The sequence below is a fragment of the Sinocyclocheilus grahami genome, unplaced genomic scaffold (assembly GCF_001515645.1).
Source record: "Sinocyclocheilus grahami isolate Dianchi unplaced genomic scaffold, SAMN03320097.WGS_v1.1 scaffold118.1, whole genome shotgun sequence".
Taxonomy (NCBI): Eukaryota; Metazoa; Chordata; class Actinopteri; order Cypriniformes; family Cyprinidae; genus Sinocyclocheilus; species Sinocyclocheilus grahami.
The window spans coordinates 2,259,699-2,282,539 of NW_015505297.1; the positions used below are offsets into that span (position 1 = coordinate 2,259,699).

The 22,841-nt window shown below is 36.5% G+C and overlaps 2 protein-coding genes and 1 pseudogene across 5 annotated transcripts; 1 reads left to right on the forward strand and 2 right to left on the reverse strand.

Moving 5' to 3' along the window:
• Positions 1-19,342, forward strand: LOC107589639 (NF-kappa-B inhibitor alpha-like). Of its 4 annotated transcripts, none has more exons than XM_016278140.1 (8): positions 1-135; positions 909-1,073; positions 2,190-2,295; positions 2,397-2,604; positions 2,695-2,783; positions 2,879-3,148; positions 3,233-3,279; positions 19,331-19,342. In XM_016278140.1, the coding sequence occupies exons 1-7, from the start codon at positions 71-73 to the stop codon at positions 3,266-3,268; spliced, it is 939 nt and encodes a 312-aa protein (XP_016133626.1). In that variant the 5' UTR covers positions 1-70; the 3' UTR covers positions 3,269-3,279; positions 19,331-19,342. The 4 variants fall into 4 exon arrangements, with proteins under 4 accessions (XP_016133626.1, XP_016133625.1, XP_016133623.1 ...); XM_016278139.1 differs by lacking the exon at positions 19,331-19,342 and adding an exon at positions 4,957-5,061; XM_016278137.1 differs by lacking the exon at positions 19,331-19,342 and having other exon boundaries at positions 2-135; positions 3,233-3,548.
• LOC107589641 (proteasome subunit alpha type-6-like) lies at positions 6,910-12,332 on the reverse strand. Its single transcript, XM_016278141.1, has 7 exons — positions 12,154-12,332; positions 11,489-11,583; positions 11,233-11,314; positions 10,940-11,095; positions 8,738-8,916; positions 8,548-8,642; positions 6,910-7,093 (listed from the first exon to the last, which is right to left on the reverse strand). Exons 1-7 carry the CDS (start codon positions 12,227-12,229, stop codon positions 7,036-7,038), a joined length of 741 nt encoding a protein of 246 aa, XP_016133627.1. The 5' UTR covers positions 12,230-12,332; the 3' UTR covers positions 6,910-7,035.
• LOC107589637 (mitochondrial ribonuclease P protein 3-like) overlaps positions 14,711-22,841 on the reverse strand; it is a 13,894-nt pseudogene continuing 5,763 nt past the window's right edge.

Here is a 22,841-nt window from a genome sequence, read left to right on the forward strand (position 1 = left end):
TTCTTCTTCTCTTTTAACGCTCCTGAAACTCTCACAGTTCAGAAGAGCTACACTGGCTTCCGACACAAACATGGAGCTTTACCGAGGCAGCAGCACCAACCAAATGGATTATAACGACGATGGCCGCGGACCCAAATCTGGGAAAATGCTTGCAAGCAACGACGAGCGTTTAGACAGCGGGTTGGATTCGCTTAAAGAGGAAGAATGCACGGACGTGGTGGTGTCTGATTTCGGGCGGATGAGTATGGCCGAGCGGCAGGACGAGCCCTGGAGGAAAGTGCTCACCGAAGACGGAGACACGTAAGTGCGCGGAGATTTCTAAAACAATATTATGTAGCTCATGCAAAGCATTTATGTGCATCTGATATTTTAAAGTAATATGCATAATGTATAGTGCACGAAAAAGAAACAACCTTTAGGTTGCAGAGAACTATTTATTTATTTAGCCCGCATTGTTGTTTTTAGCAAGTTGTTAGTGTAGTGCAAAAAGTCCTTCAAGTTTATGATTGTTCTTCGGCACAGTTAAGTCATTTTAATTATTTTAATCAAACTAAACAACCTTTAGTTTGTAAAGAACTTTAATATAGTTAATAACTTGACTAATTTATTTTTATATAATTGTTTTTTGTAAGTACTTAAGTAAAAAAAAAAAAAAATCTTCAAAGGTTATGATTGTTCTTGAGTGCAGTTAAAGTCCTGCTCATTCCATTCACAAACCGTGGTGCGCATGCGCAGGCACCCTACAGTCATAATGGGCTTTATGTAAACAGAAACTCTGCATCAGTACGGACTGTTCTCTGGCGACGCGTCAATGTGGGCGGAGCATATGCGGGTCTCTGGCCTGGCGTCGATGTGGGCGGGGCTTATGGGGGGCTCTGGCTTGGTAACGACGATGGCCGCGGACCCAAATCTGGGAAAATGCTTGCAAGCAACGACGAGCGTTTAGACAGCGGGTTGGATTCGCTTAAAGAGGAAGAATGCACGGACGTGGTGGTGTCTGATTTCGGGCGGATGAGTATGGCCGAGCGGCAGGACGAGCCCTGGAGGAAAGTGCTCACCGAAGACGGAGACACGTAAGTGCGCGGAGATTTCTAAAACAATATTATGTAGCTCATGCAAAGCATTTATGTGCATCTGATATTTTAAAGTAATATGCATAATGTATAGTGCACGAAAAAGAAACAACCTTTAGGTTGCAGAGAACTATTTATTTATTTAGCCCGCATTGTTGTTTTTAGCAAGTTGTTAGTGTAGTGCAAAAAGTCCTTCAAGTTTATGATTGTTCTTCGGCACAGTTAAGTCATTTTAATTATTTTAATCAAACTAAACAACCTTTAGTTTGTAAAGAACTTTAATATAGTTAATAACTTGACTAATTTATTTTTATATAATTGTTTTTTGTAAGTACTTAAGTAAAAAAAAAAAAAAATCTTCAAAGGTTATGATTGTTCTTGAGTGCAGTTAAAGTCCTGCTCATTCCATTCACAAACCGTGGTGCGCATGCGCAGGCACCCTACAGTCATAATGGGCTTTATGTAAACAGAAACTCTGCATCAGTACGGACTGTTCTCTGGCGACGCGTCAATGTGGGCGGAGCATATGCGGGTCTCTGGCCTGGCGTCGATGTGGGCGGGGCTTATGCGGGTCTCTGGCTTGGCGTCGATGTGGGCGGGGCTTATGCGGGTCTCTGGCCTGGCGTCGATGTGGGCGGGGCCGCGGGAACTCGGAAAGTCCCGGGCTGCGCGCCAGACGGTCAGACGCGCGAGTGCTGCGCACGCCCCTACTAGGAAAAATACAGTTCTCTGCAAACCCAAAAAAAAGTTGTTTCATAATTCAAAATGTTTTACGGTTGCATAACAGTGTTCATTCCTTTTTTCTTTTTTTTTTTAAAGGTATCTACATCTTTCTGGCCTAGCGTCGATGTGGGCGGGGCTTATGCGGGTCTCTGGCTTGGCGTTGATGTGGGCGGGGCTTATGCGGGTCTCTGGCTTTGCGTCGATGTGGGCGGGGCCGCGGGAACTCGGAAAGTCCCGGGCTGCGCGCCAGACGGTCAGACTCGCGAGTGCTGCGCACGTCCCTACTAGGAAAAATACAGTTCTCTGCAAACCCAAAAAAAAGTTGTTTCATAATTCAAAATGTTTTACGGTTGCATAACAGTGTTCATTCCTTTTTCCTTTTTTTTTTTAAAGGTATCTACATCTTGCCATTATTCACGAGGCCAAAGAGGCTGCATTAAAAATGATTCATTTGTCCTGTGGTGACCCCTTCCTCAACATTCAAAACAACCAGAGACAGGTACAGCACGATTAGTTTTACAAACATGTGCATATGATATCAAATATTAGCTCTATTTATGACTATTTAGCTCATACTAAACCACTCTCTTCTCATTTCAGACTGCGTTGCACTTGGCCGTCATCACAGAGCAGCCTCTTCTAGTGGAGCAGTTACTGAAAGCCGGCTGTGATGCATCTCTGGTGGATGACTGTGGAAATACGGCCCTCCATATCTCCTGCAGGAAAGGTTCTCTGGCCTGCTTCGGCCTCCTAACGCAGGGCTGCCCGCAGCAACTCCCAGCCATCCTCCAGACACCAAACTATAACGGTAAGATGGTGTTTTCAATGTCTGTTTTGTGTGCGATCATCTTCCCTGACCTTCGTTTGGATCTGATTTGAATCTCATTTTACTCTCCAGGTCAGAAATGCATACACGTGGTCGCCATCCAAGGCTACCTGTCGCTGTTAGAAAGCCTCATCCAGTTTGGCGCACACATTAACGCACAGGTAAGAATGAGATTTTTTCTCTAAACAAATCTGTTTGTGTCTTAATAAAAACCAAGTGAAACCAAATGGCTAAAAATACTTGTATTTGTCTTTAGGAGCAGTGTAATGGACGGACCGCTCTCCACTTAGCAGTCGACCTCCAGAACTTTGAGCTAGTTAAACTTCTAATCACCAAAGGCGCTGATGTTCACAGCTTCACGTACGGCGGTCACACGCCTTATCACCTGACCTATGGCCGGGCCAACACAGACATCCAAAAAGTCCTGTATGAACTCACGGCGCCACACCTAAGGGAACTTCCAGATAGTGAGTCAGAAGATAACGACGAGGATTATGAAGACCAATGTATATCTGATGATGAAGATGTAAGCATTCCTTTTCTGATGTTCATTTGATTCCTTTCAAATTATAAGCGTGGAGTCCTAATTTCTTTTTTTCTCGTTTCACAGATCTATGATGATATTAAAATGATGGGGCAAGTGTAGAAGGACTTCTGGTGAATGGAGAAAGAGATTGATGTTCTCACTCAAGGTGCCTAGAAAGAGTCCGCAGTGGAGCTCGCAGGGTCTCAAGGTGGCTCACGGCTCATTGGCGGCGCAAGTACAAGAAAGCTGTAAATGGAGGCCCGGAAACGAAGGGTGTATTAGAGCAACACTGGAGAGAGGCCGACCGAAGCGTACCGTCGGCTCTCGATGATGGACTGTACTGTCAGCTGAATTTAACGGCTGTGTTTCTGTTGCACTGTGATGTAAAATATTGTGCATACAAACAGATTTATTTTTATATTAACATGTACATGTGTGTATATAAAAGATTGAAACTTTTTTTGTTGAAAGATGTAACACATTTTAAATTAAAACCATCAACCTGACTTTGTGTCCGTCCTTGGAAATGCATGAGAACCGTTCTACAAGAGAAATGAGGATGTTAAATATCCTTTTATGTCACCGAGGAGAAGTGTTTGTAACTGAAGAACTTGAACTCTGTTTTTCCGTCAGCTGAGCTCACTGGAATTTCCTGAGCAGGAAGGGCCTCTTAGACAAAATTGGCAATGCTGAAAGTTCCCCAACTTCCTGAATTCCCAAATTAAGGAAGATTGCGGAATTGCACAATACTGCTTTATGCAGAATTTATCAGGGTGGTAAATTAGTCAAGAATTTGCCCACATGTAAGTGTTTGAGTTTTAAGTTATATTCCTAGAAAGTGCCTCCCATGTAGACGTTCTTGGAAAAGGGTGTAATGTCCGTTTGGCATGTTATTCGAACATTGTTTTTAAGACTGATCTTAAGATTATATTGACAGAACTTAATTTTCAGAAATGTCCACATCCTTTATTAGCATAGTTTCAATATTCCTAGTGTTTGCAATTTAAAATCACATCTAAACCAGCAATGTGAAGTGAAACTCCTTGAAAATTTCCTCAGACTTTCATATTCACAAGTCACAAGCAGTTCAACTCTCACACTTTGCTTTCGTCTTGCATTTTACAGTAAAAGAGTGAAGTGTATGTGGTTTTCTTGATTTGAATACAAACTTGAGATCTCTAAAGGGAATCCACCTTCAGCTTAACCCTGCTTATTTCCGAACGTGAATCCGGACTGCACACCTTTTTGATTTTGAGATGCCGTTAGCGTCTTCAGTTCCTGAGACACCTCTTGAAAAGTTCCATGCAAATGATGTAGTCATAGCACTCGCTTTCTGCGCCCTGAGGAGTCTGGTTAGGAGAAGTAGGGCTCTTGACAGCACCTGTAACTGCAGGAGAATACTCATATGATTCAGCCAGATCCGAGAAATGACAGCAGGCCGCCACTTGGAAAATCCGACTTTTTTTTTCGGTCTATGAAGTGCCACAGCACTATAGCTATGCAAATACTACGTCTGGAGGGGTTTCTTAAGTGAGAGTTTAGGAAATGCTATTTACATCTTTAAGACAGGTGCTGATTTTCACCGCTTCCCATAAATGAAGGAGACTGTGAGATCCTTCCTGGTGATTCAAAAAAATTAAATGTATTGTAAAAAGCAGGAAATTGATTCAGGCAGCAACACATTTCCTCATGAAAGGTGACAATACACAATATAATACTGTGACTCATAAGTTCAAGTTAAAGTTGGAGTTTAACTGCAGTTTAAAGAGCTTTATACACACACATATATATATATATAAGGACTTCTGGTGAATGGAGAAAGAGATTGATGTTCTCACTCAAGGTGCCTAGAAAGAGTCCGCAGTGGAGCTCGCAGGGTCTCAAGGTGGCTCACGGCTCATTGGCGGCGCAAGTACAAGAAAGCTGTAAATGGAGGCCCGGAAACGAAGGGTGTATTAGAGCAACACTGGAGAGAGGCCGACCGAAGCGTACCGTCGGCTCTCGATGATGGACTGTACTGTCAGCTGAATTTAACGGCTGTGTTTCTGTTGCACTGTGATGTAAAATATTGTGCATACAAACAGATTTATTTTTATATTAACATGTACATGTGTGTATATAAAAGATTGAAACTTTTTTTGTTGAAAGATGTAACACATTTTAAATTAAAACCATCAACCTGACTTTGTGTCCGTCCTTGGAAATGCATGAGAACCGTTCTACAAGAGAAATGAGGATGTTAAATATCCTTTTATGTCACCGAGGAGAAGTGTTTGTAACTGAAGAACTTGAACTCTGTTTTTCCGTCAGCTGAGCTCACTGGAATTTCCTGAGCAGGAAGGGCCTCTTAGACAAAATTGGCAATGCTGAAAGTTCCCCAACTTCCTGAATTCCCAAATTAAGGAAGATTGCGGAATTGCACAATACTGCTTTATGCAGAATTTATCAGGGTGGTAAATTAGTCAAGAATTTGCCCACATGTAAGTGTTTGAGTTTTAAGTTATATTCCTAGAAAGTGCCTCCCATGTAGACGTTCTTGGAAAAGGGTGTAATGTCTGTTTGGCATGTTATTCGAACATTGTTTTTAAGACTGATCTTAAGATTATATTGACAGAACTTAATTTTCAGAAATGTCCACATCCTTTATTAGCATAGTTTCAATATTCCTAGTGTTTGCAATTTAAAATCACATCTAAACCAGCAATGTGAAGTGAAACTCCTTGAAAATTTCCTCAGACTTTCATATTCACAAGTCACAAGCAGTTCAACTCTCACACTTTGCTTTCGTCTTGCATTTTACAGTAAAAGAGTGAAGTGTATGTGGTTTTCTTGATTTGAATACAAACTTGAGATCTCTAAAGGGAATCCACCTTCAGCTTAACCCTGCTTATTTCCGAACGTGAATCCGGACTGCACACCTTTTTGATTTTGAGATGCCGTTAGCGTCTTCAGTTCCTGAGACACCTCTTGAAAAGTTCCATGCAAATGATGTAGTCATAGCACTCGCTTTCTGCGCCCTGAGGAGTCTGGTTAGGAGAAGTAGGGCTCTTGACAGCACCTGTAACTGCAGGAGAATACTCATATGATTCAGCCAGATCCGAGAAATGACAGCAGGCCGCCACTTGGAAAATCCGACTTTTTTTTCGGTCTATGAAGTGCCACAGCACTATAGCTATGCAAATACTACGTCTGGAGGGGTTTCTTAAGTGAGAGTTTAGGAAATGCTATTTACATCTTTAAGACAGGTGCTGATTTTCACCGCTTCCCATAAATGAAGGAGACTGTGAGATCCTTCCTGGTGATTCAAAAAAATTAAATGTATTGTAAAAAGCAGGAAATTGATTCAGGCAGCAACACATTTCCTCATGAAAGGTGACAATACACAATATAATACTGTGACTCATAAGTTCAAGTTAAAGTTGTAAAAATTTAATTGTAACTGCAGTTTAAAGAGCTTTATACACACACATATATATATATATATATTATATATATGCGTGTGTGTGTACACACAATATGGGGTTCAGTTTGAGACTGTTAATCTGAGAAGTAAAATCCCATTTAAAGTCCTTAAAAGTTTTACGATACTGACAAAGGTAACAATGTAAATAATTAATTAATAAGAAATTTCTTATAACGTAATTTGTAAATTAAAAAAAATGTAGAAAAATACCAGAGAGATACATTTCCACTTCTCGCATAAATCTCACTGAATTAAAAAGAAAGAACTGAACACACTGCTTTCCAAAACATTCTTTTTTTTATTGTACTGTTACAAGAAAAAGCTACATAAACAGCAAAGAAACATCAGTTGACCTGAATATTGATGACATGATTGTAATTCTCAGACTTTTATTTGTCACAAGGTAAGACTCCTGCAGATCTTCTCAATCCCGTTCAGTTAGGGCCATGAGGTGGGTGTCAATCTCCGACTCTGACAAAATTCTGAAAAATATAGAAATATACATAACTACAAAATGAACATTTCATGAATGTACTCATTCATTTTGCACAACAAATGACAACAAAAGGTTAAATGACCTAGTGGTTTGAAATACATAGAATACTGTTAAAAAATTTGGGGTGGTAACACTTTCTATGAAGCCAGTATTTATAATACATTATAAGCGTGTTCTTAAGGCATTTATAATGAATGCATAATGTATTATAAAAAACGTATAATATGTTGTATCATCTCATGAGTAATCATAACAGTTTTAATGCATAGTTATAGCTTTTAAGATTATGATGATTTATAATACACATTGCATCCACTTACATTATAACTAATCCATTGTAAGTTATTAGAAGTCTCATATCTTGCCATTGTTAACTTGTTACTTTACTTAAAGCGGGCAAAGACCACTTATAAATAACAACAACATTAATAATAAAAATAAAAATCATCTTTTTTCTTAAACAGCCATAAAATCAGATATCTGATCAGATGAATGTGCAATTTAATTTGGCACATTTTATTTTAACAATATTTATTGTAATATCAGAAAGATACTGTGCAGTTCTTAAATAAATAATGTCAAGATATGAGACTTATAATCCATTATATGTAAATTAAGTGGATTTAACATGGTGTTTATTGCGTGTTATAAATAATCATACTCATAAAAGTCATAACCACAAATAAGTACGTTTTATAATGTATTATAATTGTTGTTATGATTATTTATGAGATGAAACAACATATAAATGTATTTTATAATGCATTATACATTCATTATAATGCCTTAAGAATACCCTTATAATGTGTTATAAAAATGGGCTTCATAGAATTTGTTAACGATTTCTAAAAATGTTTTTGAGGGAAGCAACTTATGATCACCAAGTCTGCATTTTTTACAAAACATATTGTAATGGATTTTAAAATCGAATTTATTCCTGTAATGCAAAGCTGAATTTTCAGCATCATTACTCCAGTCTTCAGTGTCACATGATCCTTCAGAAATCATCCTAATATGCTGATTTGGTGGCTTATGAAACATTTCTTATTATTATCAATGTTGAAAACAGGTGTGCTGCTTAATATTTTAGCCGAAACCATGATCGATTTTTTTTTTTAGGATTCTTTGATGAATAGAAAGATTAAAAGAACAGCATTTATTTGAAATGAAAATCTTTTATAACATTATAAATGCCTTTACTGTCACTTATGATCAAATTAATTTGCCCTTGCTTATAAATGTCCAAATAAAGTTTGAACGGTAGTGTATGTCGATAGTATGAAAGTACAGCCTAGTAGTTCTAGTAACTGCTAGTGCCTAGTGGGGATTTTTCAGCGTTTATAGAGTATGGTTGGGTGGTTGACATACAGGACATATGTAAATGCTATGTAGTGATATGTAAATATTACATCCAGTTCTATTTGAAATGTCCAAATTCACCTGAACTTGGGCTCCTCTGTGGTAACAACCCCGATCTCGAGCTCTGAAGGCTTGAAGTCGATGGCCAGAACGGTAGACAGGCAACTTATTGCAGTCTGTGGGGATGAAAAGTGCACACAAAAAAACTCCATGTGAGAGGATACCACTAAAACAACGGGTATTAATTCCATTTGGGGTGAACGTATCATACCTCTACTGTTTGGTCAAAAGTCCAGTCCAATTTCTTCTTCACCTTTTTCTCCAGGAAGCTTGTGGCTTCTGTTTGTTTCACCCCTGCAGCAGTAGCCTTGAAGCCGCAGTAATAACCTGCAGGATCACATTTATAGACCTGCGGCCCCAGCTCCTCATCCACGCCAACCACAATCATACCTGACAGAACAATACACAATACTGACAAACATGCTTTGGCACTGATGCCATATGAAGATGATATAATGATGTAACGATAACATTTCTTAATATGGAATTTTTTTGCATGCTTAAAATACATGGATTTTCTTTCTAAATGTTTCAAAATATGAACTACACAACCAGAGAACAGTACATTTAATACTGCTTTCTTCTTATGTTGATATGCTTCATATTTTTGTGGAAACTGTGCTCAGGATTCTTTGGTGAATAGAAAGATCAAAAGAACATTTATTTGAAAGAAATCTTTTGTAACATTCTTAATATCTTTACTGTCACTGTTGATCAATTTAATGCATCCTTGGTAAATTAAACTATCGATTTCTTAAAAAAAATAAAAAAAAAAAATAAAACTTACTGACCTCAGTCATTTGAACAGTAATGTATTTAGATAGTATGACAGCACCAGCCTAGTACTGGTAACTGCTGGCACCGAGTGGGGATTTTTTACCATTTATAGATTATGGTTTGGTGGTTGACATACAGGACATATGTAAATAAATGTATGTAAATGCTATGTAAATGTTGTATTGCACAATGCAATGCGTTAGACTTAATATTATTAGGTATTGTCTATTTCTAGGCTCATCTATTAAAAGTTTGGGTGTTTTACACACACAAATTGGATTAAACATAGCAAAAATGTATATTTGAGTTGATAATTGCACATCTCTTGCTCTGAGGCCTTATGAAAACATTTGAACATACCACGCTTTAAATACTTATTTTCGCATACTACAGATTGTATCACATTCTACAGTATATACTGCATTATATGTAGTATGTTAACTACTTTAATAAGTATACTAATATTCTAGACACTAATACTGTTAATCTTAAAGGGGTCATATGATGCGATTTCAAGTTTTCCTTTCTCTTTGGAGTGTTACAAGCTGATCGTGCATAGATAAGATCCCGGAAGTTGCAAAGACTAAAGTCTCAAAACCAAAGAGATATTCTTTATCAAAGTTAAGACTCTGCCACACCCCCCTAAAATGGCTCGTTCTAACACGCCCCCACATATCTACCTCACTATGTAGAAATATTTGCATAATGCCGCCCAAATGTGCACGCAAAGAAAGAAGGCGTGGTTTCAGTAACCGCAGTTAGTGTTGAAGCAGCATGTCAGAGAGACGCTGTGTGTTTCTAGGCGAAAGCAAAAGCACTTTATTTGGCCTTCCGAAAGTAGATGCATTTAGGAATCTTTAAGATTACTTACAACAGAACAGCAATGCATTTTATGGACGACCGTTTCGTGAACCTAGGAGAGGAGGTAATTCTGACTTTGCTATGACAATCTGGCGCTTCTGAATCAGCTACTGTTTTGTTATTAGTTCAAGTATTTGCTCATGACTGTTTAAATGCGGAGTTTTGCGCATCGTGTGTGTGTGTGTGTGTGTGTGCGCGAGAGAGCGAGAGAGAGAGGGGGGGGGGGGGGGGCCACGACTCTGTTCCCCTTTTGGGCTCTGTCTTTACATTTATTTTGAAAGATGAAGCTCGTGATTATGGTAAGGGGCGTTACATTTCCGACGAGTGCTTGTGGTGTTCGGCCAATCACAATGCACTGGGTCAGCTGGCCAATCAGAGCAGACTGCGCTTGTCGGAAGGAGGGACTTTGTAGAAAACGAAGCGTTTGAGAGAGGCGGGGCATAGAGGACCTACAATAATGTACAGTATTTGAAAAATAATGTGTTTTTTGAACATTAAAGCATGTCAACATATTCTGTTACACCAAATACACAAAATAATGATCTTTAAAAAAGCATCATATGACCCCTTTAATGTACTGTAAGTCTAGTTTTCTGTAGAGCTGCTTTTGAAGTCATTTCACAATTTTTGAACTTTGCATGCTATTGAACATAAATGATGAACTTTGCAAGTTTTTTCCTGTTTATTTATGTGTAGCTGTATATTGTATAATCCGCTATACAAATCAATGTAACTTGATTCCATTCATACCGCCTCAATCGGAGCACATACTTACAGCAGCCCAGTGGCCTCATCTCTGCGTTCTGTGTGTACACCTGTGAGATGTCTGCAATGCGCTTGCACAGCATGTCTACTGGGATCTCATAGCCGTACTTATACTTCCAGTTAGCAGCTTCGTATCGCGCCCTCTGCACCTGCGACCTGCTGTCAGCTTCATAGAGAAACATAATACATCACATGTGGTGTAAAACAATATATAGTTTAACATTTCACCATACAAAAGAGACGGAGGAGATATTCTAAAATCCACTTAAGATGGACAGTTGCTGTGTGCAAAGATGAGTTTACCTGTCATGCCAGACATCACACAGCCAATGTTTTCTGTTATTCTGAATAAATGAGAGACAGTGGACTCATCCAGAAGCTTATCCTGAGTGATTAAAAGAGGAAAACGTAATAAGGACTCATACACTGAGTCACTGAAACGTTTCTGTATAGTTCAAATGTTAAAGTGGAACAAGAACAAGTTGCAGTTAAATTAAATACAAATTCAGTCTATATTCAGCAGTGTGGCTGACAAAAAACAAAGTAAAGACAAACTTACTGGAACTTTCTTTTGAGTAATAACAACCGCACAGTCTTTCCCTCGAACAGCTAGTGATGTAAGACCACCCTGATTAATGGCCTTGAATGCATATTCTGTGGAAAATAAAATTAACATGTTAGCTATGATCATTAATTGTTCATAAAATACAAAAATTGTAACCCACTCAATTTTGACAACCAAATATTTTATTAATGGTATTTTATTAATATACCAGAGAACCACACATATAAAATATTTTACAATGATGTTATTGTATTATATATATATATATGAACATATAGATGAAAATAATTCTGAAATTGTAATGACTTGTAAAAGAGAACGAATGAGCTGCACAAGTGAAACGTGAACAAAACTGAATAAATATCTGCATGCATGATATTCATAACTATAAACATGAAACCGAAAGTGCTTTTATCCATATTGATGTAAACAATGACTTTAGATGGCTCTGTCATGTAACATAAATCTGAAACGAGAACATATGAATCTCAAAACATTCCGCTCATACTTTTTTTTGCATCCGTTTTAATCAAATTAATGTTTAGTGCTGCCGTAAACACATTAGTCTGAGCCAGAGAATGTGCAGAATTCTCCTGGTGCAAAGTGACTGGGCATTTATTCTTTCGGTTTAATAAAGACACACGTTAATCGATACGCACCGACTTGATAGAGTCTCCCCTCAGGAGAAAAGATGGTGATATGTCGATCAAACCCCGCGCTCGAGCCTCGGGACATAATGCGAGAGATTTACTGTTTAATATTGAAGTTTGTAAACAGATCTAACCACACTGCTCTGTTGCACACCGGAAATCATAACACCGGCTCCAGCATTCATATCCGGTTGAGATGTCATGATCCTGTTTGTGAGAAACACAGTGAAAAAACACTTCTAGTTATTTAGGATTTAGTTGATGTTTATATAATACAAACCTTCTGCAAAGAGTACAATATTTACAAAAACCAGGACATTACATTGTTTTAGTATAATTTTACCCAATTCATATATTTAATTTTATAGGTAGGCCTAATTAATTTTTTATCTAATTATTCACATTGAGAATTAATTTTAATTAGCCGATTAAATGTAAGTATTTGACACATTTTTTATGATAAGGTGTACATTTCCAAATCCAAAAATTGCCCTTTAATGGAGTATAATTTCTGTCATGAGTTTTGAGATTTTCATAAGGGCGTGTAACCTTTCTACTTCTAAATGCAGAATTGGTTTGATCAGTCTTTGAAATCTTATGCTAAACAAACATTTGTGCTCTGATCTTTGGTCCATTTCCCTCGAACAGCTAGTGATGTAAGACCACCCTGATTAATGGCCTTGAATGCATATTCTGTGGAAAATAAAATTAACATGTTAGCTATGATCATTAATTGTTCATAAAATACAAAAATTGTAACCCACTCAATTTTGACAACCAAATATTTTATTAATGGTATTTTATTAATATACCAGAGAACCACACATATAAAATATTTTACAATGATGTTATTGTATTATATATATATATATGAACATATAGATGAAAATAATTCTGAAATTGTAATGACTAAAAGAGAACGAATGAGCTGCACAAGTGAAACGTGAACAAAACTGAATAAATATCTGCATGCATGATATTCATAACTATAAACATGAAACCGAAAGTGCTTTTATCCATATTGATGTAAACAATGACTTTAGATGGCTCTGTCATGTAACATAAATCTGAAACGAGAACATATGAATCTCAAAACATTCCGCTCATACTTTTTTTTGCATCCGTTTTAATCAAATTAATGTTTAGTGCTGCCGTAAACACATTAGTCTGAGCCAGAGAATGTGCAGAATTCTCCTGGTGCAAAGTGACTGGGCATTTATTCTTTCGGTTTAATAAAGACACACGTTAATCGATACGCACCGACTTGATAGAGTCTCCCCTCAGGAGAAAAGATGGTGATATGTCGATCAAACCCCGCGCTCGAGCCTCGGGACATAATGCGAGAGATTTACTGTTTAATATTGAAGTTTGTAAACAGATCTAACCACACTGCTCTGTTGCACACCGGAAATCATAACACCGGCTCCAGCATTCATATCCGGTTGAGATGTCATCACGCGTCGCCTGTTTGTGAGAAACACAGTGAAAAAACACTTCTAGTTATTTAGGATTTAGTTGATGTTTATATAATACAAACCTTCTGCAAAGAGTACAATATTTACAAAAACCAGGACATTACATTGTTTTAGTATAATTTTACCCAATTCATATATTTAATTTTATAGGTAGGCCTAATTAATTTTTTATCTAATTATTCACATTGAGAATTAATTTTAATTAGCCGATTAAATGTAAGTATTTGACACATTTTTTATGATAAGGTGTACATTTCCAAATCCAAAAATTGCCCTTTAATGGAGTAGTTAATTTCTGTCATGAGTTTTGAGATTTTCATAAGGGCGTGTAACCCTTCTACTTCTAAATGCAGAATTGGTTTGATCAGTCTTTGAAATGTTATGCTAAACAAACATTTGTGCTCTGATCTTTGGTCCAAGGAGATGTACATTTGAACTGTGCTAGCAATAATGCAAGCAAACACTTTACATAAAAGCAATATTATGAGTGTTTTCAGGACTGCTGATGTAGGGAGGGCAAACACAGGGTTATTTTTGGAGGTCAAGAGCTGTATGGACAAACAGTTACACGCAAATAATGAGATCTCTCCAAAACTAGGATAACTAAAGTGCACCAAAGAGCATGTTATATTACGGTTTATAATTTGCCACCACTTGACAGTTATGAAAAACATCTGAAAACACAAATTGTCAGTTAAAATCGGCCTTTATACTATAGCTGAACTTGCCTTAATGTTTGCCATTAACTAAAAACCTACATGGCTAACCTAAGCTAGTGAAAAATAAAACATTTATGCAAATGGACTTTAGACTCACAGCCTTATAGTTATAGATATAACTATATATTTTGTGCCTTAAAAATATGGGCCTCAGCAGTCAACATTACATTACCTACAACTGTACCGGTTATAAAATAACATCAAAGTAGATGTTGCTTATGTTACGAAAATCTTATTAATATTTATATTTAAAATATGAAATAAAAATTATATATATATATATATATATATATATATATATATATATATATATATATATATATATATACACACATATATATAGACAGACAAGAGACACAATTGGACATTTTGCAAAGCATTATTTATTTGACATTTCTCAGCCAGCACACTAGTAGTAACTCCAGCCTCAATGTTCTTGAGTAAGGCAGAGCCATTTCTGAGGAACTTCATATGTGGCTCGATCTCCTCTATTCTCATCATATGGAATGTGCCAGGAGCTGCCAGAGGTCTGAACGATGGTGTCATATGCTGAGATCCTCTGAAAAACACACAGCAAAGCCAACAGTCATCATAATGAGGGTTTTAGTCCTTAAGAGTAATCTTGTTTACATAAGATCTCTCTATTCCTGAACCTACCTGAAATCGAACTCTTTTCCCTGGGACGTAATGACTGATCACCAGCTGATGGCCACGTTGCCACTTGAAGAAGAGGCGTCTGGTTGCACTGTCTGGCAAGCAGGCTTTGTGATCTCTCATCAGATCATGACTAAGAAAGTTGCAGTGAACGCCAGAGTGCAAAGCAGCATACAGCAGAAACAGGTCATCCTCAGATCTGTGGCAGCCATCCAAGAAACACAGTGCACTCTATCAAAAATACCTTTCATGCTTGGTGAATGAAATCATTATGGGTTTATATTGACTTATGCAGAGAAGTGAAGTGATCGATACATGCGTCACTAACACATTTAAATGTTGCAACTGTTACATAACACACTGAGGCCTCTACGATATCATGATAACTATATATAGGCAGCATGTCTGTCCATCATTTCACACGCACACACACACACACACACAACTGGTGTCCAATGTTAGGATTTTAAAAATGTTTTTGAAAGAAGTCTCTTATGCTTACCAAGCTACAGTATAAAATACAGTAACAGTTAAAGCATCAATATTGTGAAATATTATTAAAATTTAAAAGAACTGTTTTCTGTTTGAATATATTTTAGTTGTAATGTATTACTGCAATTTCAAAGCTGAATTTTCAGCATCATTACTCCAGTCTTCAGTGTCACATGATCCTTCAGAAATCATTCTAATATGCCGAATATTATTAATTATTGGTGCTTAATTATTAATGGCTCTTTTTATAATAATGGTTCTTATTATCAATGTTAAAACCCGTTTTTGCCACTTAATATTTTTTGTGGAAACCTTGATAATTCTTTTCAGGATTTTGTGATGACTACAAAGTTCAATGAACTGCATTTATTTGAAATATAAATCTTTTGCAACATTATAAATGTCTGTACTGTCATTTTTGATCAATTAAATGCACGTGTACTGAATAAAAGTACTGATTTGATTTCTTTTCTTTCCTACTTATCCCAAACATATGAATGGTGATCGTGGTTTCCACAAAATATTAGAATGATTTCTGAAGACTGGAGTAATGATGCTGAAACTTCAGCTTTGATCACAGAAATAAATTACATTTTAAAATATATTCAAATAGAAAACAGTTATTTTCATTTGTAATAATATTTCACAATATTACGGTTTATACTGTAGTTTTGATCAAATAAATGGTGAGCATCTTTCACTAATATCAAAAACATAAAAATCTTAATTATTCAAAATTTCAGCCCAGTGTAACACATGCAAAGTTAATTTTAATAGAGTATGTTGCTAAACTAATATTCAAAATAAAAATAAGAAATACAGGTGCATCTCAATAAATTAGAATGTCGTAGAAAAGTTCATTTATTTCAGTAATTCAGCTCAAATTGTGAAACTCATGTATTAAATAAATTCAATGCACACAGACTGAAGTAGTTTAAGTCTTTGGTTCTTTTAATTGGGATGATTTTGGCTTCTGTGTGTGGTGGCTCTTGATGCCTTGACCCCAGCCTCAGTCCATTCCTTGTGAAGTTCACTCAAATTCTTGAATAGATTTTGCTTGACAATCCTCATAAGGCTGTGGTTCTCTCGGTTGGTTGTGCATCTTTTTCTTCCACACTTTTTCTTTCCACTCAACTTTCTGTTAACATGCTTGGATACAGCACTCTGTGAACAGCCAGCTTCTTTGGCAATGAATGTTTGTGGCTTACCCTCCTTGTGAAGGGTGTTAATGATTGTCTTCTGGAGACATTGGCATGTCACCATATTCTAATTTGTTGAGATAGTGAATTGGTGGATTTTTGTTAAATGTGAGCCAAAATCATCACAATGAAAAGAACCAAAGACTTAAACTACTTCAGTCTGTGTGCAATGAATTTATTTAATACACAAGTTTCACAATTTGAGTTGAATTACTGAAATAAATGAACTTTTCCACGACATTCTAATTTATTGAGATATATGTATATTCCAGATTGAACTATTTTCATCCAGACCAATCTTGTATGAGTTGTTTACTGAGCTTGTTGCAATGCATTATGGGATTGTTGCCTCCACAAAGCACAGAATTTAACTAAAAAAGGCAGAATAATCATGTCACAAATGTTTTGGAACAGCCTTAATTTTGCAGTCGTGCCTGTGATCCGTTCAAATGCTGCCTATGTAGGCAGTTCACTAGGTTTTGGAACAGCGTGTGCAGTAGGTGATTGAGGAAAGGGGGGTCATACTAACATGTTCTCGGTGAAGAAACAGTGGGCTTTCTGCTTGATCTTGCTCATGTTTTGTCTGTCCCAGTTCCGGGAAGGTTGTAGCATGTGCTTTCTGCCAAGGACCAGGATGTTCAGACCCTGCTGTTGCAGCTCCGATACGACTGCCAGCAACTGCGGAGATAATTCACACTCTCAGTGGCCTTTTACCATTTCTATTTAGATGTTAAATATGAATGAGGTCATTCATGATTTTTGAATCATGAATGAGAGACCTCAGTTCATTCAGCATGTTCTCTATGAAGTGAGCTGCAGCTCATTACTTTTTTTGGAGGAATTTCCCTTGGCATTACAGATGAATTTGGGACTTTAGCAGGTCAGCTGGAGGGAAATTATTCTTGCTCACATTGTTTTAACCTACTTTTGTACCACCCACTCACGCACACACCATGAGGGGGGAGTTTCCTGATTACACAGGAAGTTATTTTTCCAATACCCCCCATACAAAGTGCAGACAGTAAAGGTTACAACCGTGTGCTAAAAATATCCAAGGTTCTTTGTATGTAGATGTCCAGATTTAACACCCCATATACTTGCATTAACTATTCATGAGATAGGCCTAATTATTTTTAATATAGTGTGTAGGTATGTGCTTGTCTTACTCTTACTTCCAGGAAATACAGATTAGATTTTTTATTCACAATATGTAAATTAGTACACAAGCTACAGAACAGTATGCATAATAATAATTACATGTTAAGTAATTTTATTTTTAATATTAAGTATTAAATTAAATACATAATCAAATATTATTAAATTTGTAAAATATAGTAATATAATAAAACAATATTCTTTTAAATAAAGGTTACTTTTCCAAAAGAAAAAAAAAGAGATATACTTCATACATCAACTAACATTCACTTTGGAACCAGTTGGTTAAAATAGATGCAATTAGTACAAATACATGTAATTATTAAACTGTATATTTTTTTGTTATAATAACAGTATATATACATACACATATGCTTTTTCAATTTTTTTCCAAATATATATATACAGGTGCATCTCAATAAATTAGAATGTCATGGAAAAGTTCATTTATTTCAGTAATTCAACTCAAATTGTGAAACTCGTGTATTAAATAAATTCAGTGTGCACCATATTCTAATTTGTTGAGATAGTGAATTGGTAGGTTTTTGTTAAATGTGAGCCAAAAATCATCACAATTAAAAGAACCAAAGACTTAAACTACTTCAGTCTGTGTGCATTGAATTTATTTAATACACGAGTTTCACAATTTGACTTGAATTACTGAAATAAATGAACTTTTCCACGACATTCTAATTTATTGAGATGCACCTGTACATACACATGCATGCATACTTTATTACATTAACCAACTGCTTTGTATTAACCTTCTAATTATATTTCTCACTCAAATTTAGATTACCGTAATGTCATCTACAGTTTGAATATGCAAAGTCAGTCCCAGTGAATTCCAGTTTATCTTGTATCCCTCATTTTGCTATTTCAGACATGAGGAAGTGCTAAATGTGGAATTGCAGGTGTGCTCATTTTCTGCTAATTCATGATAAGGAAGTGAACGGTGAGCCACAGATGGGCTGTTTTACTCTGGAAAGCACCGTACAGACTATAGCACCATGTCTCACAATCCAAACTTAACCTCTGCCTCCTGTCTCCTTTGCTTAAGAATTTCTAAAGAGATGCACTTCCTTCCAGCATGTTAGTCTTGCAAATTTACAATCACTTTCTTGCATACAGTCTGTTTACTTAGCCTTAACAAACCATATAGACCAACTTTGGCCACAAGTTCACTTAGGCCTTCATTTTCACACACTTCACAGACTGTGTGCAGACAAAACTGGTTAATACTGGCATTTCAATAAATGCGCCAGTTAGCGAGGAAGTGGGGTAAATGTTACCACCAAAAATAAACTTGACCACAAAATACACGTGTATGACTTAAAATACATTAGTCATACCAAAATGAGTGTAAAATCCCCTGCCTCCGTGTTCAATTGCTATGGGTTGCATCTGTGTTAATAATGTGTGACTGTGTGACATGCAGATGGAAGCCATGGATGAGTGTGCAGAAAGCAAATGGATCTGATCGGAGGTCAAGGGAGTTTGTGTTACATCATAATTTGTAGTTTAATGTCAAGTGGAGTATTAGGTGCTCTCATATCTGTTGAAGTAAGACACTGCAAGAAAAAAATGCTTTTTTTATGCACTGGTCTATTTTTTGACTTTAGTCTATTTTGCTTCCATGTCTTCTTTCAGTCTAGTGGAAAGAAAACATGTTAAATACACATTTAAGTGTTAATTTTGTTGCAACTTATCTATTCGTGCCTGTAGATTTCAATTACTGTATAATACACTGTGTTTAAAGGCCATTTTCTCCAAATGAGTTCCTTCTCATGCACCAAGCCAGAAATCTCCCCTTCAGTAGCTCTTATTTACACCAAACTTACTAATTTTATTCCTCTCTACGGTATATTCTGAAGATATACTGTAGATAGGAATACTTTATACTGTATATATATACAAGGTTTTTACCAAGGAATTTGTTCCTGCATCATTCGTCTGAATTATAATATACATTTTATTTCTAAAAACATGGTGAAACTTGATTTTTTTTTCTAGCTGTTGACAGTATTTTCTGATTTATAGAATGATAAAAACAGATATCCAAAAATCCGCTCAGACGTCAACTAAATGAAACGAAAATCTTGTGAAAATCAGTATCTTGCCTTAAAGGGATAGTTCACCCAAAAATGAAAATTCTTAATTTACTTACCCTAAAGTTGTTCCAAACCTGTGTGAGTTTCAAAAGAAGATATTTTGAAGACTCTTGGTAACCAAACAGTTGATAGTAGCCATTGACTTCCATAGTATGGTTAAAAATACTATGGAAGTCAATGGCTACCGCCAATTTTTTGGTCACCAACATACTTTAAAATATCTTCTTTTGTGTTCAACAGATGAAAGAAACTTATACATGTATGGAACAAGTGGAGGGTGAGTAAATTATGACAGAATTAGAATTTTTGGGTGAGCTATCCCTTTAATGCTGCTCAAATGGTCCTCCTGGGTCATTGAAAGTCATTGAAAAGTCATTGGTTTTCGGTTAATGGGTGGTTGAGGATGAGATGGGTGGGTGTGGGTAATTATCTAAAAATATTAGCCTATTTGTTGGCAAAAAAAAATCCCTTATGTTCTATAATGGAGCATAACCAGATGTAAAGCCACTTCTGTCTGGGTCTGACACCACCTCGTAGGTGGGCTGATGTGTTACACGTTCTGTGTAACATTACATGGACATTGAACTTTCCCTAATTTTTCATTGGGTTTGGGGTGTCTTTCAGGTTGGAAACTATGAGAAATCGGGGCTGTTCCCTAAACCTGTTCTGCTGTATTAAAAGCAGCCATGCTTAGCATCACCCCCTGGTGGAACCTCTGCCACTCACTTGTTTTTATGCAGGTTTTTTTTTACTTTAGAATGCCAACTGGTTGAATACTCACATTTTTTTCCACCTTTCAATCAGAGTAGGTTGACCATCTAGCCAGAGCAGTGATTTAAAAGGTCCCAGACAAACCAGCCCTCTCTTGGAACGTCCAAGCATTGAAGTTACCATCACTCACCGTCTCAGAGTGGGTGGCCTTGGGTGTTGTGTTAGCCACATTAAGACCGTCAATGACAATATCAAAGGGGGACGGTCTGCTTCACAAAACTCTTAAAGCCTTTAAGCTCCTGTACAGAACACAAACAATTGGTTATTCTCAAAATCATGACTATATACAGCACACAATGTTGTAATTTCAGATACATAGACAAACACTGCAATATTTTTCATGTTGTCTGTTCTGATGCTAAAACTAGTCACAGTTTCAATTTCAAGAGGAACATACTGTTGCCTGGATGTATGGGGCTTCTATATACATTTCCTCACTTTGGTATTGTGCAGCACATTGCACAAGAGAAAAGCAACCGGTGTTGTACAAGACATAGAGGACAACAGAAAACCTTTATGCCGAATTGAAAACATTACCATTAGTTCTTAGAATAAACAGACGTAATATCAAACCAGTGTTGTTAACTACAACCATTAATAATCATTCAAATATCTGAAATAAAATGTAAATATTAGATGACAAACTTACACTTAAATAGAAAGTAGAAATGTTGCCTGGACAACTAACTAAAATAGATACATTTTAAGCACATTTAATAACATTTAAACAAATAAATTTAAGCTGAAGTACTAAAATTACAACTAAGTTTAAAAATGAATAAAATACTAAATAAAATAAATCTCAATAATTAAAAAAAACTAATACAAATTTAAAAAGCACATAAAAATTACTAAAAAATATAAATATAAAAATTAATTCAAAATATTAATAAATGCTATAACAGTATATAAAAATATTAAAATAACAGTATCAAACCAAGCGGAGGAGGATTACATCCAGATTTTAGCTTTCTATAACAGCTGAGGAATCGTCTGTTTGAGAAACAATCATTATTTTTGCATTTCCGTTCGGTGATGCTAGTGGCACAGAAACTACACATTTCACCTTTAAACTCAAGATTGTTTCTGGAAAATCACAAGGCCCGGGCGGGTGACATTTATAGCAAACAGATATATCACTGTAAGTGATCCTGCCTGAAACTCTACATATCAGATTAAGTGAAGAGCTGAGTTATGTGCAGTCATGAATGTACGGAAGTATAAGAGCAAAGCATGCAACCACGAGATAAAGAATTGTGTTCACACGTTCTGGCTAAGAACTGAACATACTACATTCTTTCTGTCAGAGCTTTGTACAAAAACAGCTTTATTGTCTACCAATTCTATGAATTCATCCCAGGACAGTTAAAAAAATGCTTGACGTTTCCGTCTTAAGGGATATCTAAGAATTTGTTACAGGCATTATGATAGAGCTTCAAACAAAACTTGACCACACCTGGCTCACCTTCAAAAGCGTGATCAGGTTGTGTTTAGCTGAATAACACAAGAGCATAAGGGCCCCTCGAATAGCAGGGCCAAAAAAAGCTACAACTTCCTCCTTCTTTGTTGTCGTTTAACAAGAGGTTGAAATGCCTCCCGAATTGTCCTTGGTACATGTAAACAAAACAAGGGAATTTCCAGCTGGATTGGGGCCAAGTCACTCCCTCACCTGTCTGTCCTTGGGCCTCAGAGCTGCAAATGGCTTTTGATTTATTAGCTTCAAAGCAAAGTGTGTTTGCAAAGTCATGCACACTCATGCCTATCATCAGATGTGAATAAAGTACACAAATACTAGGTTAATATACGCATACCCTGATGAAATATTACGTAAGTGAAAGTACTAGCCAGACATCAAAAAAGCCAATAGATTTAGAAAAAAATGCATTAGGAAAAAACCCTTTGTGGATGCATACATAGTATACATATAATCCACAATTAAGCAAGCAATAATGCTAATAATATTGCATATTAATATTCAAAATACTAATTTGAATATTAAACTCAGTATCAGATGTTATACTGAGTGAGTTCAGTATAAGTTATTTAAGTGAGTTCTTAACTTAAGATTTGCTCTGACCGGATCATTGAATCAGTGAGTTCTGATTCTGAGTTCTTAAACTA

Bases quoted from the DNA above. Each gene is read 5' to 3' on its own strand.
- LOC107589639 (XM_016278140.1), top strand. From the start codon at position 71: ATGGAGCTTTACCGAGGCAGCAGCACCAACCAAATGGATTATAACGAC. The intron at 136-908 runs ATCTGGGAAAAT...CCGCGGACCCAA, and splicing joins GACGATGGCCGCGGACCCAA to ATCTGGGAAAATGCTTGCAA. The intron at 2,784-2,878 runs GTAAGAATGAGA...ATTTGTCTTTAG, and splicing joins GCGCACACATTAACGCACAG to GAGCAGTGTAATGGACGGAC.
- LOC107589641 (XM_016278141.1), bottom strand. From the start codon at position 12,229: ATGTCCCGAGGCTCGAGCGCGGGGTTTGATCGACATATCACCATCTTT. The intron at 11,584-12,153 runs GTGCGTATCGAT...TATTTTCCACAG, and splicing joins GGGGAGACTCTATCAAGTCG to AATATGCATTCAAGGCCATT. The intron at 8,643-8,737 runs GTATGATACGTT...TCATCCCCACAG, and splicing joins CTTTTGACCAAACAGTAGAG to ACTGCAATAAGTTGCCTGTC.